Genomic DNA, 20,498 nt, shown 5'->3' on the forward strand with positions numbered 1-20,498 from the left:
TAATGATAACAAACCCCATTACTAATAATATGTTATTTATATTATATAGTCTGGTCTTGGCCCTTAGGTAGGTTATTGTAGTTTGTAGTTGGGTGTTTACCGATGTCTGTGTACTGTTAAGTGTTTCGCATTTCTTAATTTTGTTCGACGTTCGCCCATTCGCTCTATGCTTCCATTGACCTAATGAAATAGAACGCCGATGTAACAATGTTTTATATTGTAATATGTTAGTAAAACATCAGTTTTGATTTATTATTTTTATTTTTTAAATCTCGGTTTTTACTATTTAACCTGTGTACGAAAAGAAAATTTAACGCAATTTCTGAAAATTTTTATTTTACAAATTAAATATTTTGAATACGCTCAAGTGAGAACACATAAAGACGTAAGTACCTATAGGCTATAATTACCCGTGTCATCCTCAATAGTATAATTATTAAATATTAAGCAAATATGTAACCAAACAGTTATATTTTTATTATATTTATATATTTAAATAAAACATTTACAGTCTGTAAAAAACAAATGGATTTAAAGTAAAATAGTACAATGTTTGAAAGATTGTGAGTAGGGAAACTATTTATTAATGAGACCCTTAAGAGTGGTTACAAGCTGTACCTCAGGATATTGACAAATTATTATTTTAAAAGATCACTTCACCAAGTTCATCAGTGTCTTTTCTTGTATTTTGATTGTGTATTGGCTTGATATTATTAGTAAACTTGTGCGGTGTAGTGAATTTGAGTGGAACTTTTTATAATAGGTATTAATAATTATGTTTTCAATTGTTCCAATATTTTATCTTTGTGGAGAGGGTGGTTAAGACAAATAAGGGAGTGGATGTGATTAGTCTAAAAAAAATTGATAGGAAATCTTGTACCCAATGTTTTTAGATGGGTTGTTGTAGCTTATCTTCTTATGGAAGTACCATTTGTTCAAATTGTTTTCATCTTCGAATTATAAATATGGAGTTTTTTTTTTGAGTTAGGATTTTATTATAAGATATCTAATGAGTAAAATTTAGTATTTAGGTTTTTTCTTTCATGTGCAAATCTTAATTTAACTTTTTATTTAGAGTTATACTAAGATATTTAACTGGAGAATTGTGGGAAATATTATCATGAAAGTTGAGGATATGTGTATTTTTTTTGTTTTAAGAGTAAAAGGAATCTGTTAAGATAGGTATTTTAGTATTGATTTTAATTTTTCAATTTTTGGACCAGTTTCTAATTAGAAAAGGTAAAGTAAGAGGATTTGGAATACTCCATCATGGTTAGTATTGGAGTTTAGGAAGGATATGACAGTGAAAATCCAAAGATAGATCTTTCTCTTAGAAAAACAACCTGTTTGGATAAGAAAAGGCTTCTTCTTGAGGTCTTTATGATATATTTTATCAATGGTAGTTGATCGTAAGGGAATTGTATTAAGTCTGTAGACTATAATTAAGTTGTTTTTCACTTGTTTAATTGTATTTTTTGCTTTAGACTTAAAAAGTTCAAATTAATTTTCAATACAAATTTAATATATCTTATCTCCTCCTACAACTTTCCCTGAACAACTAATGTTTGATGTAAACCAGCGCCGGATTGAGATTTTTTTTCGAGATACCGGTTCAATCCGGGCTTGATGTAAACACTTTATTTATTGATTCAATGTTTTTATTCAATGGCAATAATATTTTTAGCTTAATACAAATTGATACCTATTTAATCTAAAAATATTGAAGTAAGATGTAATAAAAGAATATTCTACATGTTCTGTATACCTATAAATTATAATAGTTCCAATGTTAAATGTTTCCAAATTATGTGTAGTGAGATTAAAATTGAAATTTGAACTTGAAATAACAGCCATTAAAAGAAATTTGTCTGCTTTTCTAAAAAATTCCGTAGTAAGAAATCACATGTTTTTTTTTTTAATATTCTAAATTCTAATTATTAGATTTTTAATATTCAACCATTATTTTTTATTAATAAATTTACTTATGTATTATTATCAATGTTATTCTATTAATTATTATTATCAAATTATTAATTTTAAATACCTACATAAATATATAGGCACAGAATAGATTAAATTTAATCTATTCTGTTGTATACCTAGGTAGGTGACCAATTTATAATTATTATTATTATTATTTATTGCTTAGAAATGTTTACAATAGAAAAGTTATGATATTGGGCATATTGGGTTCTATTATCAATTTAAAATAATTAGATACCTAGGTCATTTTAATTTACATAAATTAGTGTATAACATAGTATGATCAAAAACTTGTAATGTATGTCAGAAATCTTTTTATGGAAAAATATGTTACTTTTAAATCTAAGATTGTTAGTTGTTATTCCTTTTTATCCTGAAATATTATCAACTGTAGTTTATAATCTGCTTTGTATACCGTAAACATATGACATCATCAATGTGTGAGGACCGTGTTCTCATAAAGTCGTAAGCATTATTTTTTATTCCAATAACCACTTAGCTGTGACTAATTGTCAAAAATGGTTGCTGACAATAAAATCCAATTTTAATGTGTAGTATAATTTGACTAAGCTATACTAAAATTGGTTGTTGACTAAGCTTACTCTTATGAGTACTCTTAGCCACTATTATAGTGGCTATAACTATTTCATAAGTATACAAGGTATATTGATTAATGATACAAATCAATCTATGACGTCAGTTTTTTAAAAAGACAAATTTAAAAAATGCAATATTTATTCTTATACAATAATAATATAATGTGCTACACTACCCTTATGTTTAATATATTGGTCAAAAACAGATAATTCACTTTTATAAAAATGTATAACAAATGTATTACAATTTTATTTACTCAACAAATCTGTATAGGTATTCAATATATTGCGTTATGCTATTGGTCTTTAATTAGCATGCTATAAACCATAATTTTGTAATTTACATAAGTTATATTAATAAATCTTCTCTCTTAATACATTTTATCTTATGAGTACCCTACAAATGTATAATTTATTGATAGAATACAGATTAACAGTATACAGTATGAATTGTATTATTGATCAAGACATAATATACAAAGTGCCAACACTAAGTTGATGTTTTATCACATAAGTAAGCTTTCGTAAAAGTAACAATTATTAAACTTATAAACATAAATTTCATAAACATTTTTCAGTTATTCGAGTAAAATTTAACTTTTAGATAGAATTTCAATTGTAAAAAATTAAACATATTTAATTGTTTTCATTTCAATATTTTTAGTTGTAAGTAAAGCCGGTCGACATTTTTTAAATTATTAAATTAATGTGTTTGCTTAAAATAATTTAGAAAAAATAATTAACATTTATATTAATTTTAATAAAGTGATATTTTACTCTACAATAATATCTAACCAGCAATTTATTTGTAATAAAAAATTATGCAGTGTTAATTCAGTGTTAATATATTGAATATAAAATTAAATAATTATTTATTCATTTTTATGTTTAGGTTTATTAACATTTAGGATAGTTATATAATTTATAAAAATGTGTAACTATCATAACTTTAACAAGGTTACAACAGTTGTATAAGTTGTAGACTTAAGATGTCTTCACAAGAGTAAAAAAATATTATGATAACAATTTATTTAAATTTGTTTAGTAACAATTTTAGTTTGTTCGAAGAAAAAAGTATAAAATTCATAAACTTTTTCAATAATAAAAAAAATGTGTGTATACATCATGATTTGCCTTCTAAACATGTAGATTCATTCTATGATCTTTTAAGACATACTATGTATCCTTTATTTGCTAACACTCCTCTGCACTTAACATGAGTTAGATATCTTATCATCCATTCGAGCTTAGGTATTTTTTGTTTTAGTTCAGTTTGGTGACCAAAAATTTCAGCTAAGCACGATTGGGGTAAAATTTCTGAAAAAAAAAAAGAAAATATACATATATTTTATAAACCAAACATATATTAGAACAATAAAGTGATGATTTTTAAAAATGTATTGCCACATAATTATTTATTTTAATACTTAAGCACTAATTTTTAATAGTACATTTAATAACCAAATTAAAACTTAATCGCAACAATCAAAGAATAAAAATGAGTAAAACATAATGTTTAGAATTGTTGACATTTATTTAATGGTGATAAATTTTTATTACACTTTGTCTTTGTTTTTAAGAATATTTTATTTATTTTTTCATATATATATATATATATATATATATTATTTTAGATACTTATGCATACCTATTTAATTAGTTAATTTTTCATCTTGAATACCTATTGGCTATTTCAAAGATTGTTGCATACTGTTTGCATATTTATCCGTTTTCTAATGATAAGACATTTTTAGTTTAACCTGTAGAGCAAAATTCTATTATAACCGAAATTCAATGTCTTCTACTTAATTATATCAGCAGTAATTAATAGACATATACTTATGGCGACCAGACATTCTGTTTTTAAATTCATTGTCCTATTTTCTTATCAAGAAAATATTATGGGATTATACACGATGGTCATTTTTTATAATTTAATTATTAATTTATATTTTTTATTTTAACCTAATGCATAAAAGATAATACATAATCATTGAAACCTGTAAGACACATTGTATTAATAAATGTTTGTATTTGAAGTTCATTTTTTCAATAATCATACTTTAGAAATATTTTATATTTTCATTATAAATATTGACACTAATAAATTGATGTAGGTAGTAATGAAATTCATTCTTATAGTTGATAATATAAATTGAAATTATAAAGTAATCGAATAAAAAATAATCTACATAGATGATGACGATTTATGAGAAAATGGGTAAAATAGTATACAAATTGGCCAATTCTATCTAGGGGAAGGTTTTTTTTATGATAGAGGAGTAAAGTTTAAAAATGTATTCTTATTTTTAGATTTTTATATCTGGTCACTATATTTTCCATAATATACTGTATACAAAATATTGGAAGTAGTAGTCATACAGATGGTTAATTTTATATTATAAGGTAATCATACTTATTTTTCTATAATAACAAAAATGTAAAACCTATTTCTTAATATATTCATTTTTAATAATTCTGTTAATATTTGTGATAACTGATAGGATATTATTTGGAAATGATAAAATATTTTTAAAATATTTAAATAGCTCTAATAATTACAATTTCACATATTCTATGTGTGTGTGTGTATATATATATATATATATAGATACATTGCAAATAAGCATTCTTTTAATATTTAGGTATACTAAAAAATACCTTTTGAATCACTGTGTGTCAATAACTGTATTTCATTATCTTTAGTAAATTCTTGAAGGGCTTCTGGTACAACACAACAAGAGTTCAAATTAATTTGTACAATTGTTGGCTTAATCTAAGATCAAAACAATTAATTAATATTTAGTATACAAAATAGAATACAATGAACTTACAATTGAGTTATTGTACAAAGAAATGAACAGATCTGTGTCAATGTCACTCACACCTATACGAGTGATTTTCTGTTTGTTAACATATCCTTCAAGTATTGACCACAGAGTTAATAGATCTGCTAACAAGGTATCTTTACCATGATTAAATGCTAAGATTACAGAATCTACAACCTCGTCGTTCAATTCTTTAAAAACTAAAACAATCGATTAATTCTATTAAAAACAATACAAATTTAGATAATGAATTAGTATCTTACGGTTTTTTAACGAATCTTCCAATACATCCACTTCGTTTGTTGTTAGAAAAATTTTGACACTTGTTCTGAGAGCTAAATCTTCTTCATTGTCGGTGTTGTAGCACTCATCACATTTTAAGTGTACATTATTTTCGTTCAATGCAAATGGTGATGGATACTTGGACAGACAAATGTTTAAACATTCAACTACCTAAAATGATGTAGAAGCATTGAGGCATTAAATATATAATATCCAATTTTTGTATCTATATACAAACTCAATAATTGTTACCTCTTCAGTTGCATTTTGACCAGCCTTTTGTGTCAATTCATTAGCATTTAACACATTTCCAGTATGAATATAAATTTTTGAAACATTTTTTGGAATATCGTAAGGCATTGTAAAATCACTGTTGGTAGTAAACTACACACTTGCTATAACGTATGTACAATGAGTAAAAATCGATTTTCTAAACAAATGACGAAAATGATTGTTATTTGTTGTGATGGATATTTGAGCAAAATGTCCTAATTTGAACGTACGTCGTGCGTACACGCTACACACAATTGAAGTAAAAAGGAAACTATTATTCAGCCGTCCTATATAGTAGCACAATTTCTGTTATCAATTCCAAGGTCATCCGTGGGAATACAACTGTTGTATGTACCTCCGCACATATCACATGTATATTATTACTATTTTATTTTTTTTTTTTACACGCCAATCGCTCATTATCATAATGTATATATATACATGCGGAAAACACGCAATTTTAACCAATAATTAATTATAGTGCCTTACAACTATTATGAGTAATAAATAATAATAATACTACCGTCACTGACGATAAGACTAAAGTAAGAATAAATAATAAATTTTACCTGGTGGTTATCTAAAATATTAACTTGTTACGTATTCGTTATCGGTGTTTGTTTATACTAAGGAAAAAATAAATTTTTTTATCGGAAAATTATTGTAGTCGCTGTAACACACTACCGGCTTTCCGTTCACGATGCCCGTAGATTACATTGGATTTGCATATGCTGCAACGGTGGCTGCTGGAGGCATCATCGGCTACGCGAAAGCAGGTATGACACTTTCATTTATAATAAATGGATACCTAGTACTTTAAAATTATTATATCCTTATGGCTCATATTATAAAAACAATATCATAGTATTGTGTGATGTACACGGTTTGATTAGTCGACAACTCAAAACTATAAAGATAAAAATATATATAAGTTATTCACTTTTTTCTAATTGTGTAAGATTATTTGAAAATAAAATTAAAGAATACCTTTGTTTATAGCTAGTATTCCAAGTCTTTCTGCTGGTTTATTGTTTGGATCACTACTTGGGTATGGTGCATACCAAACAACGAAAAATCCTAATAACTTAGCCCTTTCATTGGGTACGAGTGCAGTTCTTGGAGGAATAATGGGTGTTCGTTATCTTAATAGCGGAAAAGTCATGCCAGCTGGTATATTGGCTGCATTAAGGTACATTTTAATTGTTATTTTTATTATTTACATCACATTTAGTTCATAATAATAATGATAATATGAATCATTAACTTAGTGAGATGATTCAAAAATATTACTGTGTATTTGTTGAATTTTTTTTTGAAACAATGTTTTAACGTATGTAAATTTTGATTCTCTGTTAGGTTGTATTTATGTATACCTACTTTGTGTAGTATGCATATTGCACTTAAGTGTAAAGTTAAATAGTGCTTAAATAATTTGTTTTAAATTCCCTTGTAGTCTATTGTCCACTTTCAACAAACTTTTATCATAAATTATCTTTTTTTACATTTTTCATGTTTTTATCAAACAGATGCTTAATATTTTTATGAATGTAAAGATTAAGTTTTCGATTTGAAAACACATTTGTTGAATGAAATGATTTTATATGTAAAAAAAAATTTTCAACCACAATAGTTAACAAAAGTTTTGTGGTATAAATTGCCAATTTGAAACCTGAGAATCACAATCACAATCACAGTGTATTAAAAATAAATAGTCATTGGGAAAACATCTTGTCAAAATGGATTTATATTAAGTAATATTATAATATTTGTTATAAAATAATATAATAGATAATATATTAAAATTAAATATAATTTTATTTTTTTGGCAAAATTATTTCAGCCTTAATTAATCAGATCAGATAATTTTTAATTAATTCAATTAGATATTGATAATAATTTCATAATTTAAATCATAACATTTATTATGATTATTAAATCATAGTTTTAAACTTAATTAGGTTTATATATTGAATAAAACAAACTATGACCATTGAAAATAATAAATTTAATAAAAGAAATTTAAGTAACTAAACATGAATTGAATCATTATTTATTTTCATATCTTTTAGTTTATAGATATGGTCCAGATTTGTTGAATTAGTTTGTTTTTTTGTAGCATCAGATAACAATTTAATTTATCTAAATAACTTGGTAGGTATTAAGTTTAAATAGAAGGATATTTTTATTTAATTGGTGTGTTTCAGTTTACATTATTCTTAAAATTTTATAATTTATAATATTTAATATTTATCTTTTATAAATTAATGATTTAATAAAATTATTAGAATAGAGTGAATAAATCAAATAAAGCTTGTCTTGCCCTTTAGTAGTTATTTTTGTATAAAATTATTATTATATTCTTAGAATATATTATAAATCATTTTAGTCAAAAATCTATACTATTGTAGGAACTATTGTTCAAAATGAAGAATTTTTATTCTCGAAGACAGCCATTAAAATAAAATAACTAGTTTACTAGTTAACTTGTGTTATAGTTAAAAGTTATAATATTAACCCTAACAATGAACTACAGTAGAACCCCTCTTTTCTGTCCTCAGCTAGTCCACCACTTCGGTTTATCTGATCCTAGTATTATAGATATGAATACTTAAAAAATACGCATTACTGAATTTTTTTCTTAGTAATAAATCAAATATTTATGTATGTAAGTAATACTTTCATAAAAAAATTTTGTGTTACACATATTATGTAGTACATAATTTAATATATGTAGTTATGTAATTTAAAATAATTTAATAAATCAATTTGTTAAAAAATTTTCTTTAAATGTTTCTGTACGTTCTGATAATCTGCCTTTTTTTCGTGTTCCGACCACACCCCCAGTCCAAAGGTGAAGGATTAGAGGGGTTCTACTGTATTAAATCCTTGATTTTATTAAATTAATTTACAAATTAAAAAAATAATAATAATTAAATTTATAAAAAGACTAAAGAGAAATCTAATTTTAGATATTTTATTTTATATTACATTTGTATGTTGTTTTGAGGTAACTAGCATCAGATAAAATTAATATTGATTATTTTTAGCATATTACTTAATCTTTTTTTATCAAATAAAATTATGTTTCTGTTAAAATACTTAATAAGTAACAATAATGACTAATAAGATATGCATTTTCAAATAGTTTATAAATAATCTAATCTTATTAATTTATAATCAATGATTTAACTAGTGAGACATTTTACAAATTCAAAATTGATAGTCTAATATTACATTTTTAAGGTATATGGATGTAAGATGAAAGTAATATTGGGATGTTTTAAAAGTTTCTTATAAAAGAACATTCATTTAAAACAAAAAATACAAATATTGTTCTTATTTGTTTGTGTAATTAAATCATAGTATGACTTACCTAAGGTACTTGTAATATGCCGTAATGTTATAAAAATAGCATTAAGATAATATATTTAACTGAAAGCTTTAACTCAAGACTAATACTATAAACAAATAAATGTAATTATACTTAGAGTTATGATATTTCATAGTTATTATTATCTGTACTAATAATATAAGATGTATGTCAAAAAGTACCATTATAAAAAAAAAAAGTAGTTAATAGTTTCATAAAAATAAAAATATTTATTAATATGATCTTTTAAAACTGTAAATTGCATTCTGATCAATTATTTATTATTATTTTTTTTAGTTTGGCCATGGTGATCAGATTGGGTGCTAGACAAGTTATTGTTTGGTCGGCAAAAAACGAATAGACAATCCTGGAGAAAACACTGAAGTACCACAACAATCATCACTTCAAAATCTACAAGAACCAATTAACAAGCCAGAAGACTAAAGGCAAATAATACAAATGTTTGAAAATCATTGTTTTTGCCTTAAATTCCTATCTCCAGGATTGTGCATACATAACAGATCTTTTAGTCAAAACTTTGCAAAATATAAAATTAGAATAGTTTAAAATTAAATAATATTTGAATTATTTTTGGTGATTCGGGTAATTTTTACTATTATTTATGATAATTGCTATGTTTAATTACTTTTTTTTTATAACGATATTTGTATCTACCTGAATAAAAAATAAAAAAATTTAAAAAAAAAACTAGTACACTCGTTTAACTTATTCATCGTATATTTTTTGTATATGTACATGTCTGTCACTTAAAATACTTAGACTATAAACAACAGTTTAAAAATAAAATATCAGTTAAAAATAAAATATCATAGGCAAATAAGTTGAATTCGCCCAATCAATAATTACAAATAAAAATAAAATAAACAAATATAAATTTTGAATCACATAAATGTCGTGGTTTCGAAATCTTTTTCAGTCCAGTTTTATCCTAGAGTTGTCGAGGAACAATATTATTTGAATCGGATAAAAAAAGATTTCAAAACACGAGAACGTAATACATAATGTTGTTATATAATAATATCATACTATAGGTCGGCTTATCACAAAAAAATATCTCCCGATCGAGAATGAGTACATGTTATGTGGACAACGTGTGTGGATTTCGTAGAGGTTTGTTTGTCGTCGAGTCACACCACAATATTAATAAATAATTATACAAATAAAATCGATAAAACAATATTCACAATACGGTAGCAATAAATAGTAATATCGTAATCCAATGTGTTTTTGTGTGTGTGATGTATTCAACTGCGGTTATGATAACGTAGGTACGCTTACGTGCGCCCCGAATCCTCGCGTAGGTTTACGACGCAACTACGCTGAAGTCATGCGAGTAGTTTATTTTTTTACGTTTTAAGCAAATAATTTTTTCAAAAAGAATATAATATAAGATTTATATAATAATAATATATATATAACGACGCATAAATAATAATAATAATAATATTAATAATAGATTGATCTCACAGAGATTGTATATGGTTTTTTTTTTGTTTTTTGTTTTTCTCTATATATAATATGTATATATATATATATCGTAAAACTTGACGATAGGTACGTGCTGGCGGGCGGGCTGGCTGGTGGGACGGGAACGCGGGTAAACTGCAGACTGCATCCGAGCGTCGAGTGTATTGTTGCATACTGTGTGCATGTGCACGCTCAGCCGAATTGCTGCGGTTGCAGTAGTCGCGACGGACCGCCGCCGTTGCACACGTACTTGACGGCGGCGCAACAGTTTTCCCGGATGTACGGATTTGAACAGTGTCCCATGCCGTACCTAGACAGGTAGTCGTAACAGGAAACGGCTCCCAGCATGTCCATGGCTCCGGCTCGGTCCACGCACTCGTCAGCTGTGGGGCGGACAGGCAAAAGAAAAAAAATCGTGTTATGATGGATTTTCGCACAATACAAGGCGATTCTTTTATAGGTTTTCAGCAAACGCTAGTGAATGTTAACTCGAAAAGTGTTGACGTACGGAATCTCAACCCGCGCGATTCCATAACGCGGTCGTCTGAACTTAAATTATGGTTTTTGTTTATTTTGCAAATTAAAATTCTTAGAGAAATATTCTACTTTTTTGGAATATATAGTACAAAATGTACGCTTTTAAAAGAATAATCAACTGAAATACGATAAAAATTATGAGAATATAGTGTTCCCTCCCCCTCAAAAGTGTTATTATATGTAATGATTACGAGTTGCACTCGTATACATAAAAAGAGCGTTATTTCCACAAACCATCCACACTTTTCGAGAAATAACTAGTGTTTACTAATACTACTGTTAAAAGAATCACTTTGTATCCATGTTTTTATTGTTTAGGTTTTATAACCGAGCCCTATTATAATATAATATGATTATGATGATATTGAAGTATGATGAAGGTAACGCAGAGCGATTTTTTAATTTTTTTTTTCCGGCCACTTTTTGGGTTTTGATAAAATATTACCAGTCAATATACTTTATCATTCCGATCGGTATATCTCCTCGAGTTGTTATAAAAAATTATTTATTATGTTCATAATGAAATTTTTTTAACGATATAATTAAAAATAGCGAGTATACGTGATGAATTGCTTTATTGACATAGTCGTTATTAATCAACCTTATCGGATTCATATGAAAAAAAAAATGATTTGTGAATAATAACATAATAAATATATTGTATAATAATTAATCAGCGATCATTCATAAAACGTGATTTTCCGTTTAAAATTCAAACGAAAATAAATTGACCGGGACGGGTTGTATTATGTGATTAAATAATCGCCCTGTTTGTGTTACCTGTATACCTACACGATTTAACGGTGTTAAATAAGTATTAATGCATATCATTATGTTAGATTATATAATAAGTGCGCAGTATAATACTCAGCTTCTCCGTGCCAGTTGTTAGTGACGAATACTATCGATTGTACCAATTTCTGGTACAGTCGGCGGCGCACAAGCGTGTTCGTTGAACTATTACGCAAAACAATAACGATGAAATCGTCACCACATCACCGGGGGGGTTTGGTTAGCTGGGGTAGCCGTTAGCGTGTGTTATTCGGGTACTTTGCATGCAGTTTTTTTTATATCTTAATGCATTTTATTTTTGCCGCCGTATTCACATACACGTTTGGCGTATAATAAAAACGTATGTTTGAATATCACGTATATAATAATATGTATGATTCGAGCGATTGGCATAGGCAAGCTGCAGTGCGATTTTTTTCTGCGGCATGTTTTATATATTAAAATTTACAATACACAGACGTCTCGTTTTCTCGATAAAACGTAATTTTTTACGCCGCCGGTCGTCGACAGAGAGTAAATAATCGATTTTTTCCCTCTTCTAGTTCACGACTCGACGATCGGTCGACCGAGAAAACGATCATCGCGTTTTTATAAAAAAAAAAAATGGTCAAGAGAAAAATCAACGCCTCGCGCGCAGTATTAATAATAACAATAATAATAAGCGGGTACTTAATAATATTATAGGTAATATGTATAGAGTGTGAACTGCATATTGTTATAGGCGTTTAGCGTGTCGGCACGGTGGCGGCGGCGGCTATGATGATGGTTGCCACCGTGCAAGCTTGTTATAATAACAGACGATCAGTGCTTAAAATAAATGTCGTTTAAAATATATATAATAGTATGTAATTTTGTGTTAGGCGCGTTGTGCCTATAAGAAACGATTAGGCGTACAAATATATTATAATTATTATATATCATCAGCTATTGCGCATGGGATCGATGTCCGAGTTTCGCTCTACAAATATCTGTGCGCACCGAGCCAGTGAAATATCTCGAACATAATATTATATTCGCCCGAACATATATTTTCATAACGCGAAACCCGGACCCCCCTGCAGCCGTATAATATATAATATAAACATTATAATAAATAATAATATAAATTATTTATACGCGTGTATATAGTTATATATATATATTATACACGACGATGTCTCGCGTATAAGTATATTATATAGTGATAAATAGGTACAATATGATGCACACGCGCATTATCACGACGTGATGCTGTCGTCCGTGCAGCGTTCTGTTACAATGTTATTATATTAAGTAATGTATATTATATAAATAGAGAGAGAGGAAGTACTTTTCGTTGTGATATATTATATATGAAGATCATCGGAGTAAAGATATAGTGTGAAGTGGTTTCGTTCCAGCCAATAAATTATTATTTTGTTGTTGTCGTATACGCAATGATGATAATAAATAATAATAAAATGATGATGATTATGTGATCGAATGCGATGTGTGGGCGGCGGTTTCCCCCCCTTATTTCGTTGCACTGATTCGCGCGAACTCGATCACTTACCGTACGGTCCGCCGCCGTTACTCTTGGACGACGACTGCGGTCGATCGACGGTTTTCAACTCTTGCGGCCCCGAATGATAGTATTTGTTTTTAAGCAACGCGGCCAACGGGTCTTCGTTTATGTCGCCGTTACCTAGTGATAATGGTTTAAGTTGTTGTTGTTGTTGTTGTTGTTGTAATAGTAGTTGTTTGTATGTAGGTAATCGCGCGTCATGAGCGTCTCCGTTAGTCGTGGTTATCTGTGGAGGTTGTTGGTAAGGGTTCGGAACGTACAAGTTTTGCGTTCGGGGGTGCAGGTTGTTATTAGTATTGGTTGTTGTGGTGGCAATAGTTTTTTGGGTCGTCCTCCAATAGTCATTCCACACGGACCTAAAACGCCGCCAAATTTGTCAATATTAAATTTAATATTATGTTTAGTGATCCCTAATTATATAATATATTATGTGTGTGTGTGTGTGTGTGTGTGTATATATTTCGTTCACTGCATCTGTCAAGGGGAAGTGGAGGCAATAGAAAGGTTTTTACAATAATAATAATAATAATAATATATATACCTAATAGATAATCAATCGTCTTTGTTGGGGCAGAACCACTATTACAGGTGTAACAAAAAATAAATAAATGGAAAAGTTCAATTTTTTAACTTTTTTCTTTTTTACCCAAGTAATATCCAAATCCAAAACTACAATATTGTTTATGTCAATAAATTATAAAGATAAAAATTGCGTTTATATAAATATATTATAATAGTTAATAATAAGTTATATTTATTATTCTAATGTTGCATATGCGTATTGTATTGATTTTGATTTTTAAGTATTACATTTGAAAATGTAACATGGGCCAGATAAAAGTAATACGCATCATCCTAACAATTGCCCATCCCTGACATATGAGACTATCTGACCATGTCCAACTCTGATTATATAAAATATAACATATCGTATAAAAGTGTTTGTATCTAAAATCTACTCATTAGTACTACATAATATATAGGTGTGATTATTTAGGGCGGGCCACTATTGTGTGTTTCCATTTCCATGTGTTAACTTTATGGGAAATACAGTGGCACAACTTGTATGTAATACCTATATATATATATGTGATAACATATTGTATTTACAGTAGGTACACATACAAATAGAAAACATGTAACATTCACAAACAACAAAACATGTGCCAAACGCGCGTTTTCGACTATAGCTCAACGGTGGTGTGACTAAAAGAAAAAATTCTGTCTTCCGAGTTGAATATAAAATAATATGGGTTTATTCGAAAAACAACCAAGATTTCTTCAAAGCTACACATTTATAATTCAATTCATAGCTCGCGTCAGGCTTCACCATGTTTACTGACTTTTATATTACTCATTTAGGTTACATCAAATAAAAGTATATTTTTTGAGAGAAAAAAAATACTAAAACGTATCGTGAAACCTATTGTAACTGCTTCGCTCTGAGTCCAAAATCCATATCGGTAACAATATATTTTGACTCGTCTATATTATGGTGCACTGATATTCCGTTTAGCTCTTCTCGAAAACGCGCGCTTTATTCTTTTAACACCGCGCATTATAAACATATACAAGCATGTGCTTAGTGCGTATATCGCTCGGGTACTTTACGACGACAATATAATTAATATCTTTCATTTATCATTCATTATGTGTTGTTACTGCATACCTGTACAGATTGCTATATCGTCAACGGTTCAATATTTGCGTATTTTTTTATTTCGAAAAACCAGTAAGCACTATAGCTGATAACACTGATATCATAATTATTTTTAAATCGTCTCGAAATACAGATGCATTTTAACTGGTTTTCGCGTTCCTTAAAAATCCTAGATAACAAATTAAACGTAATGTATATCGGAATTATTTTATCGATTTAAAACTGAATTTCGAGATGCCCTATACTTACTGCACATAATATATTATTAGGTGTACTGAAAATAGTAGGTAATATAATAATAATATTGTCGTCGCCGCGATACCACCAGCACTAGTATTATAAACACGCGCGAATAGCGAACGATCTAAATCAGGGACGAGCTTACTTGTGGACCCTCCGTTAAATAAGTTTACCCATCCCTGCGATCTAATAACAGTTTATATGTACAGTACACACACACTGTTACTTATCGTCGTCAATCGCGCGTCTTTATACATATAGGGTGATTTAATGCGATCTATAATACACCTCATCGGTCGCCCCAATCGTCGTAGATATCTACGCGTTGTTTGCAACCTGAGCGGTTTTGTTTGTGATTTTACCTCTGTGTAGTGATGTTAGGAGTCAAAAACTGCGGCCAGTCTTGAGTTGCTTCCCCTTCATCTCCCGACCGGCGCAGGTAAGCCGGTGTGTTTTGCGAAAAATCCGGTATTATATTCTCGTGTTCCGTTATGCACTTGCCGTTGGTGCAATGCTGCAAAAGAGTGACGACGATGAGTAAAACTCGAGGTAAAACTTAAATACGTATAATGTTTGTATAATATGATATTATTAATATTATGTTATAAATTATGACTAAACTAGCTGAGTATAAGTTTCTATATAAACGGTTTTGGCATTTTGCCCGATATGAAAGGGGGTTAAAGCGTGACATTTAATATTACCAATTATAATGAGTAATAAATATTTACAGAGGAATTAAGCGTTATTTTTTTAAAATAAAATCTTTTAATGTTTCTCGTTTTTAATTGACTTCAATGTAATTTTTGACCGATAAAATAATATGAGATTATTGTTGTACTTATTGCTAATTTTTTTATCTTTCCTATGTGTCACGATTAGTATAGACATACGATAAACATGTGCAAACGATATGGATTTGGTTTTCCGAAATCTTGACTATAATAATATGTAATACATTAATATGATGTTACAATCGATCTGCGCGCAAATATACACTACCTCTTCCCCCCAAAATACAATTACCAAAATCAATAGGTATAAAAAGTATATTATCTTATGTTCTCACTTGTCCATCTCCGCAAGGCGATCCTTCGGCCGCTGGCCTGTACGCTACGCAGTAGCCCGAACCCGCGTCAAAGCAGAACAACTGTGCGCACACTCGATCGTCTTTCTGCAGGACAAACAAGCATACCGAAAAACGTTATTTTTTTACTGCAGTAAAAATGTAGTAGTAATGTCTCACTACTATGCGTGTATGTTAACTCACGAAACAGGCACTAGTCCCTCGGTCTTTTCTACACTGGGCGTCCAGAGTCAATAGTTTTCCGGGTAACATCCTGGGAAGTGACTCGTCTTCGTGCGGCGAATTGAACAGACATGTGGCCGTGTCACCGCTGTAGAAAATTAAATTTTATATTTCTATTATTAAAATGTTTAAGCAACAGTCAATGTATATGGTATATATAATGTTTATTCAGTTCATAATCAGTAGCTGGTCAGTAACGTAAATTGCCACATCCGAGAAACGATTTTAACCTGCACTTTCAAATGATAGAGAATTTCCTAGAACGTTAAAGTCGCTTTGCCGCACATTGACGTCTTTGACTTAACATATAATTATACGAGTGTTTACACAATATATACACTTTATGAATACAATGTTGTACAAACTTCAAAAAGTGATGGAAAGACGACACGCTGCACGGCGACCACCGGAATCCTTTTTCCGTATGCCGCAGATCGCTCATGATGTATCCGTCTTCCCAGCGACATTTCTCCGCTCCAGGTCCACCCAGATAGGTCGGCGGAGGTGAACCATCGTGCACAGCACCCAACCTATAACGATTAATAGACAGTTAGATGGTTATTAATCGTGATCGGATCCAAGACTTGTGCGCCACTGCTGAGAAAAAAATCTTGCAGCGATGTACAAGTCTTGCTGTTTATCCATCTAGTACATAGAGGCGGTCGAACTTACAAGTGACCGACTTCGTGCGCCGCTACGATGATGCCCGAAAAGCCACCGGTGTCCTCGATGATCGCGACGCTGTTGACTTTCTCAAGACGTTTGTTCACTACGCAAGCACCGCCCACGTACGCGAATCCTATACACGTGAACACAGTGATTAGTACACTATGTCGTTTTTAGATAAAATAAAATCGTTTCGTTTTGTTTTCTAATACCCAAACGCAAAAAAAAGAGTGCAATACATTATTATAACCAATTATTAACAAGCACTAGCTCTCTACCGGCTGACGAGCCGTCGATGTTCATATATAATACAGTTAACTATTTATGTAGTGTTAATTCAACTCCAATCGAATGGAAAGCATGTAAATGTTGTTAAATCGTTTTACCTTGTATATATAATATTAGGTACATCGGTTCAAAGCAGCTAATTAAGTTAAATATATTTATTTATACGTATAACGTATTATAATATATACACATGCAAGTACTTATAAAATATTTGTTAGAATAACATACACAAATGTATGTGTTTATAATTGATTTTATTATTCAGGAAACAAATCACCGTAAAGAAAGCTTTGCGCATATACCATTAAAGTTAACCAGTTTCGCTGCTGTATTATCACATGTCACGCGTTTGCGTGCTCAGTGGTATACAGCGCGAGCGCGCGTTTGTGTGTGTGTGTGTGTGTGTCACGAAATGCTAAAAAACATTTTCTGCTGATAGCGTTTAAAAATAGACACGTATTGATTGTCTTTTATTATATATATATATAAAACAGTGTAAAAGAAGATATAATGGTGACCTTAAATACAAAATTTCCAGGTAATTTCAGAATTTCAGTGCCAGACAGTGAATGAATCAAGATTGTTGTAACCTTTGTTTGCCAAAAAAAAAAAATAATAAAAAATAAAAATAATACAATGTTTAATTTAAGTGCAATTTGTTTGAGAGGAAAACGAAATGATTTATGGGGGCCGAATAAATTACAAGTGCACTGATGTGTTTTGGATTTTCAGGGACATACCTGCGGTACCCCTGTTGCATGTATCGTGTGGGTATTGTCTCCTGCACATGTCTAATCTGAAAATGAAACAGTATATTGCTATTTAGTCCGTACTGAGTTGTCATTTACATTTCTCTGGAATCAATAACGTCTCTCTCGATCCGCTAACACGTAGTTGTTTAAATATATTTCGTATACATAATAATTATTATTATAACACGTCAAATGTTTACATTTTAATTACCTATGTATAATATCGTTATATAGACTATAATAATATAGAGTATTAATCATCTACCATCTACACACGTTAGAAGCTCCGTCAAGTACCACAATAATAACATAGGTAATACTCTGTATCCCATCGTACCCAGAAGGATGTTTAGTATAAGTAATTTATAATACCATTTGTAGACCGACAATTTGCAATATGTACAAATTCTCCCGTATCACACTACCAAGCACTTTTCCCCTCTTATTTTTATTTACCACATACCAGCCGTTCCTTTTGTGCAACGGCCTCCTTTTCGACGTCTGCACATGTCGTACCTAAATGCATTGGTTGTCGGTTATAATTCCCATTTATATTATATAATATTATCACACAAATATCATTTTATATCATTTTGTACAGTCTCGGAGTAAAAAGAAATAGATCTATTTTTACTCGAGACAGTAAATAAAGTAAAAACTGAAAAACTGATTAATTATATATTTTTTTTTTTTTTATGTAAATTTATAGACTGTTCAGAACCAGCTACTCACTTGGTGACGGCTACGGCGATATCGTACACGGGCAGTCTTCGTTCTTTAAACAGGTATTTACCCATGTCCGTGAGTGCAGCCGCTGAGTCAATAGCGTCTCTACCGACCCTATTCCTCTCCAAATACGGCGTAGCGTCTCTCGCCTAAAAATTGCATATTTATAAATACATTTTTAATTTTTTTTAAATTTTACAATTTGCAGCAAACATGGGATCGGAAAAGAAGAATGTTTACGATTTCATGGTCACGGCAAACAGACCGTTCAGTGGTAACGACGTGTTTTCAAATTTACAGCGACAGGGTATCGGAAAGTCGGCCGTGGAAAAAGCGCTCGATCAGTTGGTGAAGGAAAATAAGATCTTCATGAAGTTGAACGGCAAGCAGAAGATTTACTGTGTAGTGCAGCCAGACTCAACGGCGGAAGACCAAAAGGAAATTCAATCGATCGACGAGGAATTGGTGAAAATTACCGAGGCACTACGTGAAGTCGAGCGCAAGTATAAACAATCCGAAATCGAAGTAAAAACGCTCCAGAGCACCTGCAGTATCGAGGAAATAAAAAGCAAGGTGTCCGAGACCGAAAAAATCATTTTAGAACTAAAATCGCATTTGGAAAAAATGTCTAAAACAGGTGGTAACGTGGTGTCGTTAAAGGATAGAGAAAAGGTGAAGAAGGAATACGAAACGGTTACTAAAGAGTATAGGAAACGCAAACGCATGTGTACAGACATATTGGACTCGATCTTGGAGAACTGTCCGAAACCGAAAAAAGCTCTTTTCGAAGAAATCGGAATCGAAACCGACGAGAGTGTCGCCATGCCAGCACTGTGAGCGCAACCGCCGGATTGAAAATATTATTATTATTTTAATTTTATATGTCTATAATGTTTAAACTCTGTTTACCCGTGATATTATGATTCCCGCGATGCTTATACGTATTTTCGGGCCCTTGAGTAATCTGTACCTGAGGTCCACACCGTTCCAGAAGGACACAAAGTAACGTTTAATCTGTACATTGTCTCCTCCGTGCAACCTGTATACAAATCACAAAATGGTTTTATTTAAAATGTACCATAGTTATTATTTGTTTGAATAAACCATTATAATATTATGTTAATTTATTATGCGTTAAATTGTTAACAATTTATTATTACCATCG

General features: G+C 30.0%; 3 protein-coding genes across 8 annotated transcripts in view; 1 reads left to right on the forward strand and 2 right to left on the reverse strand.

Annotated features, from left to right (window-relative positions):
- The first annotated feature begins 87 nt into the window (after window positions 1-87).
- LOC114132372 (transmembrane protein 14C) lies at window positions 88-20,456 on the forward strand. 4 transcript variants are annotated; one of them, XM_027997821.2, is made up of 4 exons: window positions 88-385; window positions 6,630-6,738; window positions 6,962-7,151; window positions 9,630-10,043. In XM_027997821.2, exons 2-4 carry the CDS (start codon window positions 6,663-6,665, stop codon window positions 9,691-9,693), a joined length of 330 nt encoding a protein of 109 aa, XP_027853622.1. In that variant the 5' UTR covers window positions 88-385; window positions 6,630-6,662; the 3' UTR covers window positions 9,694-10,043. The 4 variants fall into 4 exon arrangements, with proteins under 4 accessions (XP_027853622.1, XP_050058800.1, XP_027853623.1 ...); XM_027997822.2 differs by lacking the exon at window positions 88-385 and adding an exon at window positions 6,359-6,507; XM_050202844.1 differs by lacking the exon at window positions 88-385 and adding an exon at window positions 6,369-6,507 and having other exon boundaries at window positions 6,594-6,738.
- LOC114132368 (glutamate--cysteine ligase regulatory subunit) lies at window positions 2,701-6,222 on the reverse strand. The gene is made up of 5 exons (XM_027997816.2): window positions 5,942-6,222; window positions 5,671-5,860; window positions 5,414-5,607; window positions 5,241-5,355; window positions 2,701-3,896 (listed from the first exon to the last, which is right to left on the reverse strand). The coding sequence occupies exons 1-5, from the start codon at window positions 6,047-6,049 to the stop codon at window positions 3,736-3,738; spliced, it is 768 nt and encodes a 255-aa protein (XP_027853617.1). The 5' UTR covers window positions 6,050-6,222; the 3' UTR covers window positions 2,701-3,735.
- The window catches only part of LOC114132363 (A disintegrin and metalloproteinase with thrombospondin motifs 16), a 50,099-nt gene continuing 39,649 nt past the window's right edge, over window positions 10,049-20,498 (reverse strand). The window contains exons 8-17 of one of the 3 annotated variants that reach the window (XM_050202839.1): window positions 20,243-20,372; window positions 19,340-19,482; window positions 18,596-18,651; window positions 17,574-17,700; window positions 17,267-17,431; window positions 16,863-16,989; window positions 16,662-16,766; window positions 15,955-16,106; window positions 13,681-14,048; window positions 10,049-11,203 (exon numbers count right to left, since the gene is read on the reverse strand). In XM_050202839.1, coding sequence (XP_050058796.1) covers window positions 11,013-11,203; window positions 13,681-14,048; window positions 15,955-16,106; window positions 16,662-16,766; window positions 16,863-16,989; window positions 17,267-17,431; window positions 17,574-17,700; window positions 18,596-18,651; window positions 19,340-19,482; window positions 20,243-20,372 — 1,564 coding nt within the window. In that variant the 3' untranslated portion in view covers window positions 10,049-11,012. Of the gene's footprint in view, window positions 11,204-13,680; window positions 14,049-15,954; window positions 16,107-16,661; window positions 16,767-16,862; window positions 16,990-17,266; window positions 17,432-17,573; window positions 17,701-18,595; window positions 18,652-19,070; window positions 19,124-19,339; window positions 19,483-20,242; window positions 20,373-20,498 lie in introns of all 3 variants that reach the window. The other 2 variants (XM_050202840.1, XM_050202841.1) reach the window with 2 other exon arrangements.

The sequence above is a fragment of the Aphis gossypii genome, chromosome 3 (genome assembly GCF_020184175.1).
Source record: "Aphis gossypii isolate Hap1 chromosome 3, ASM2018417v2, whole genome shotgun sequence".
Classification (NCBI taxonomy): Eukaryota; Metazoa; Arthropoda; class Insecta; order Hemiptera; family Aphididae; genus Aphis; species Aphis gossypii.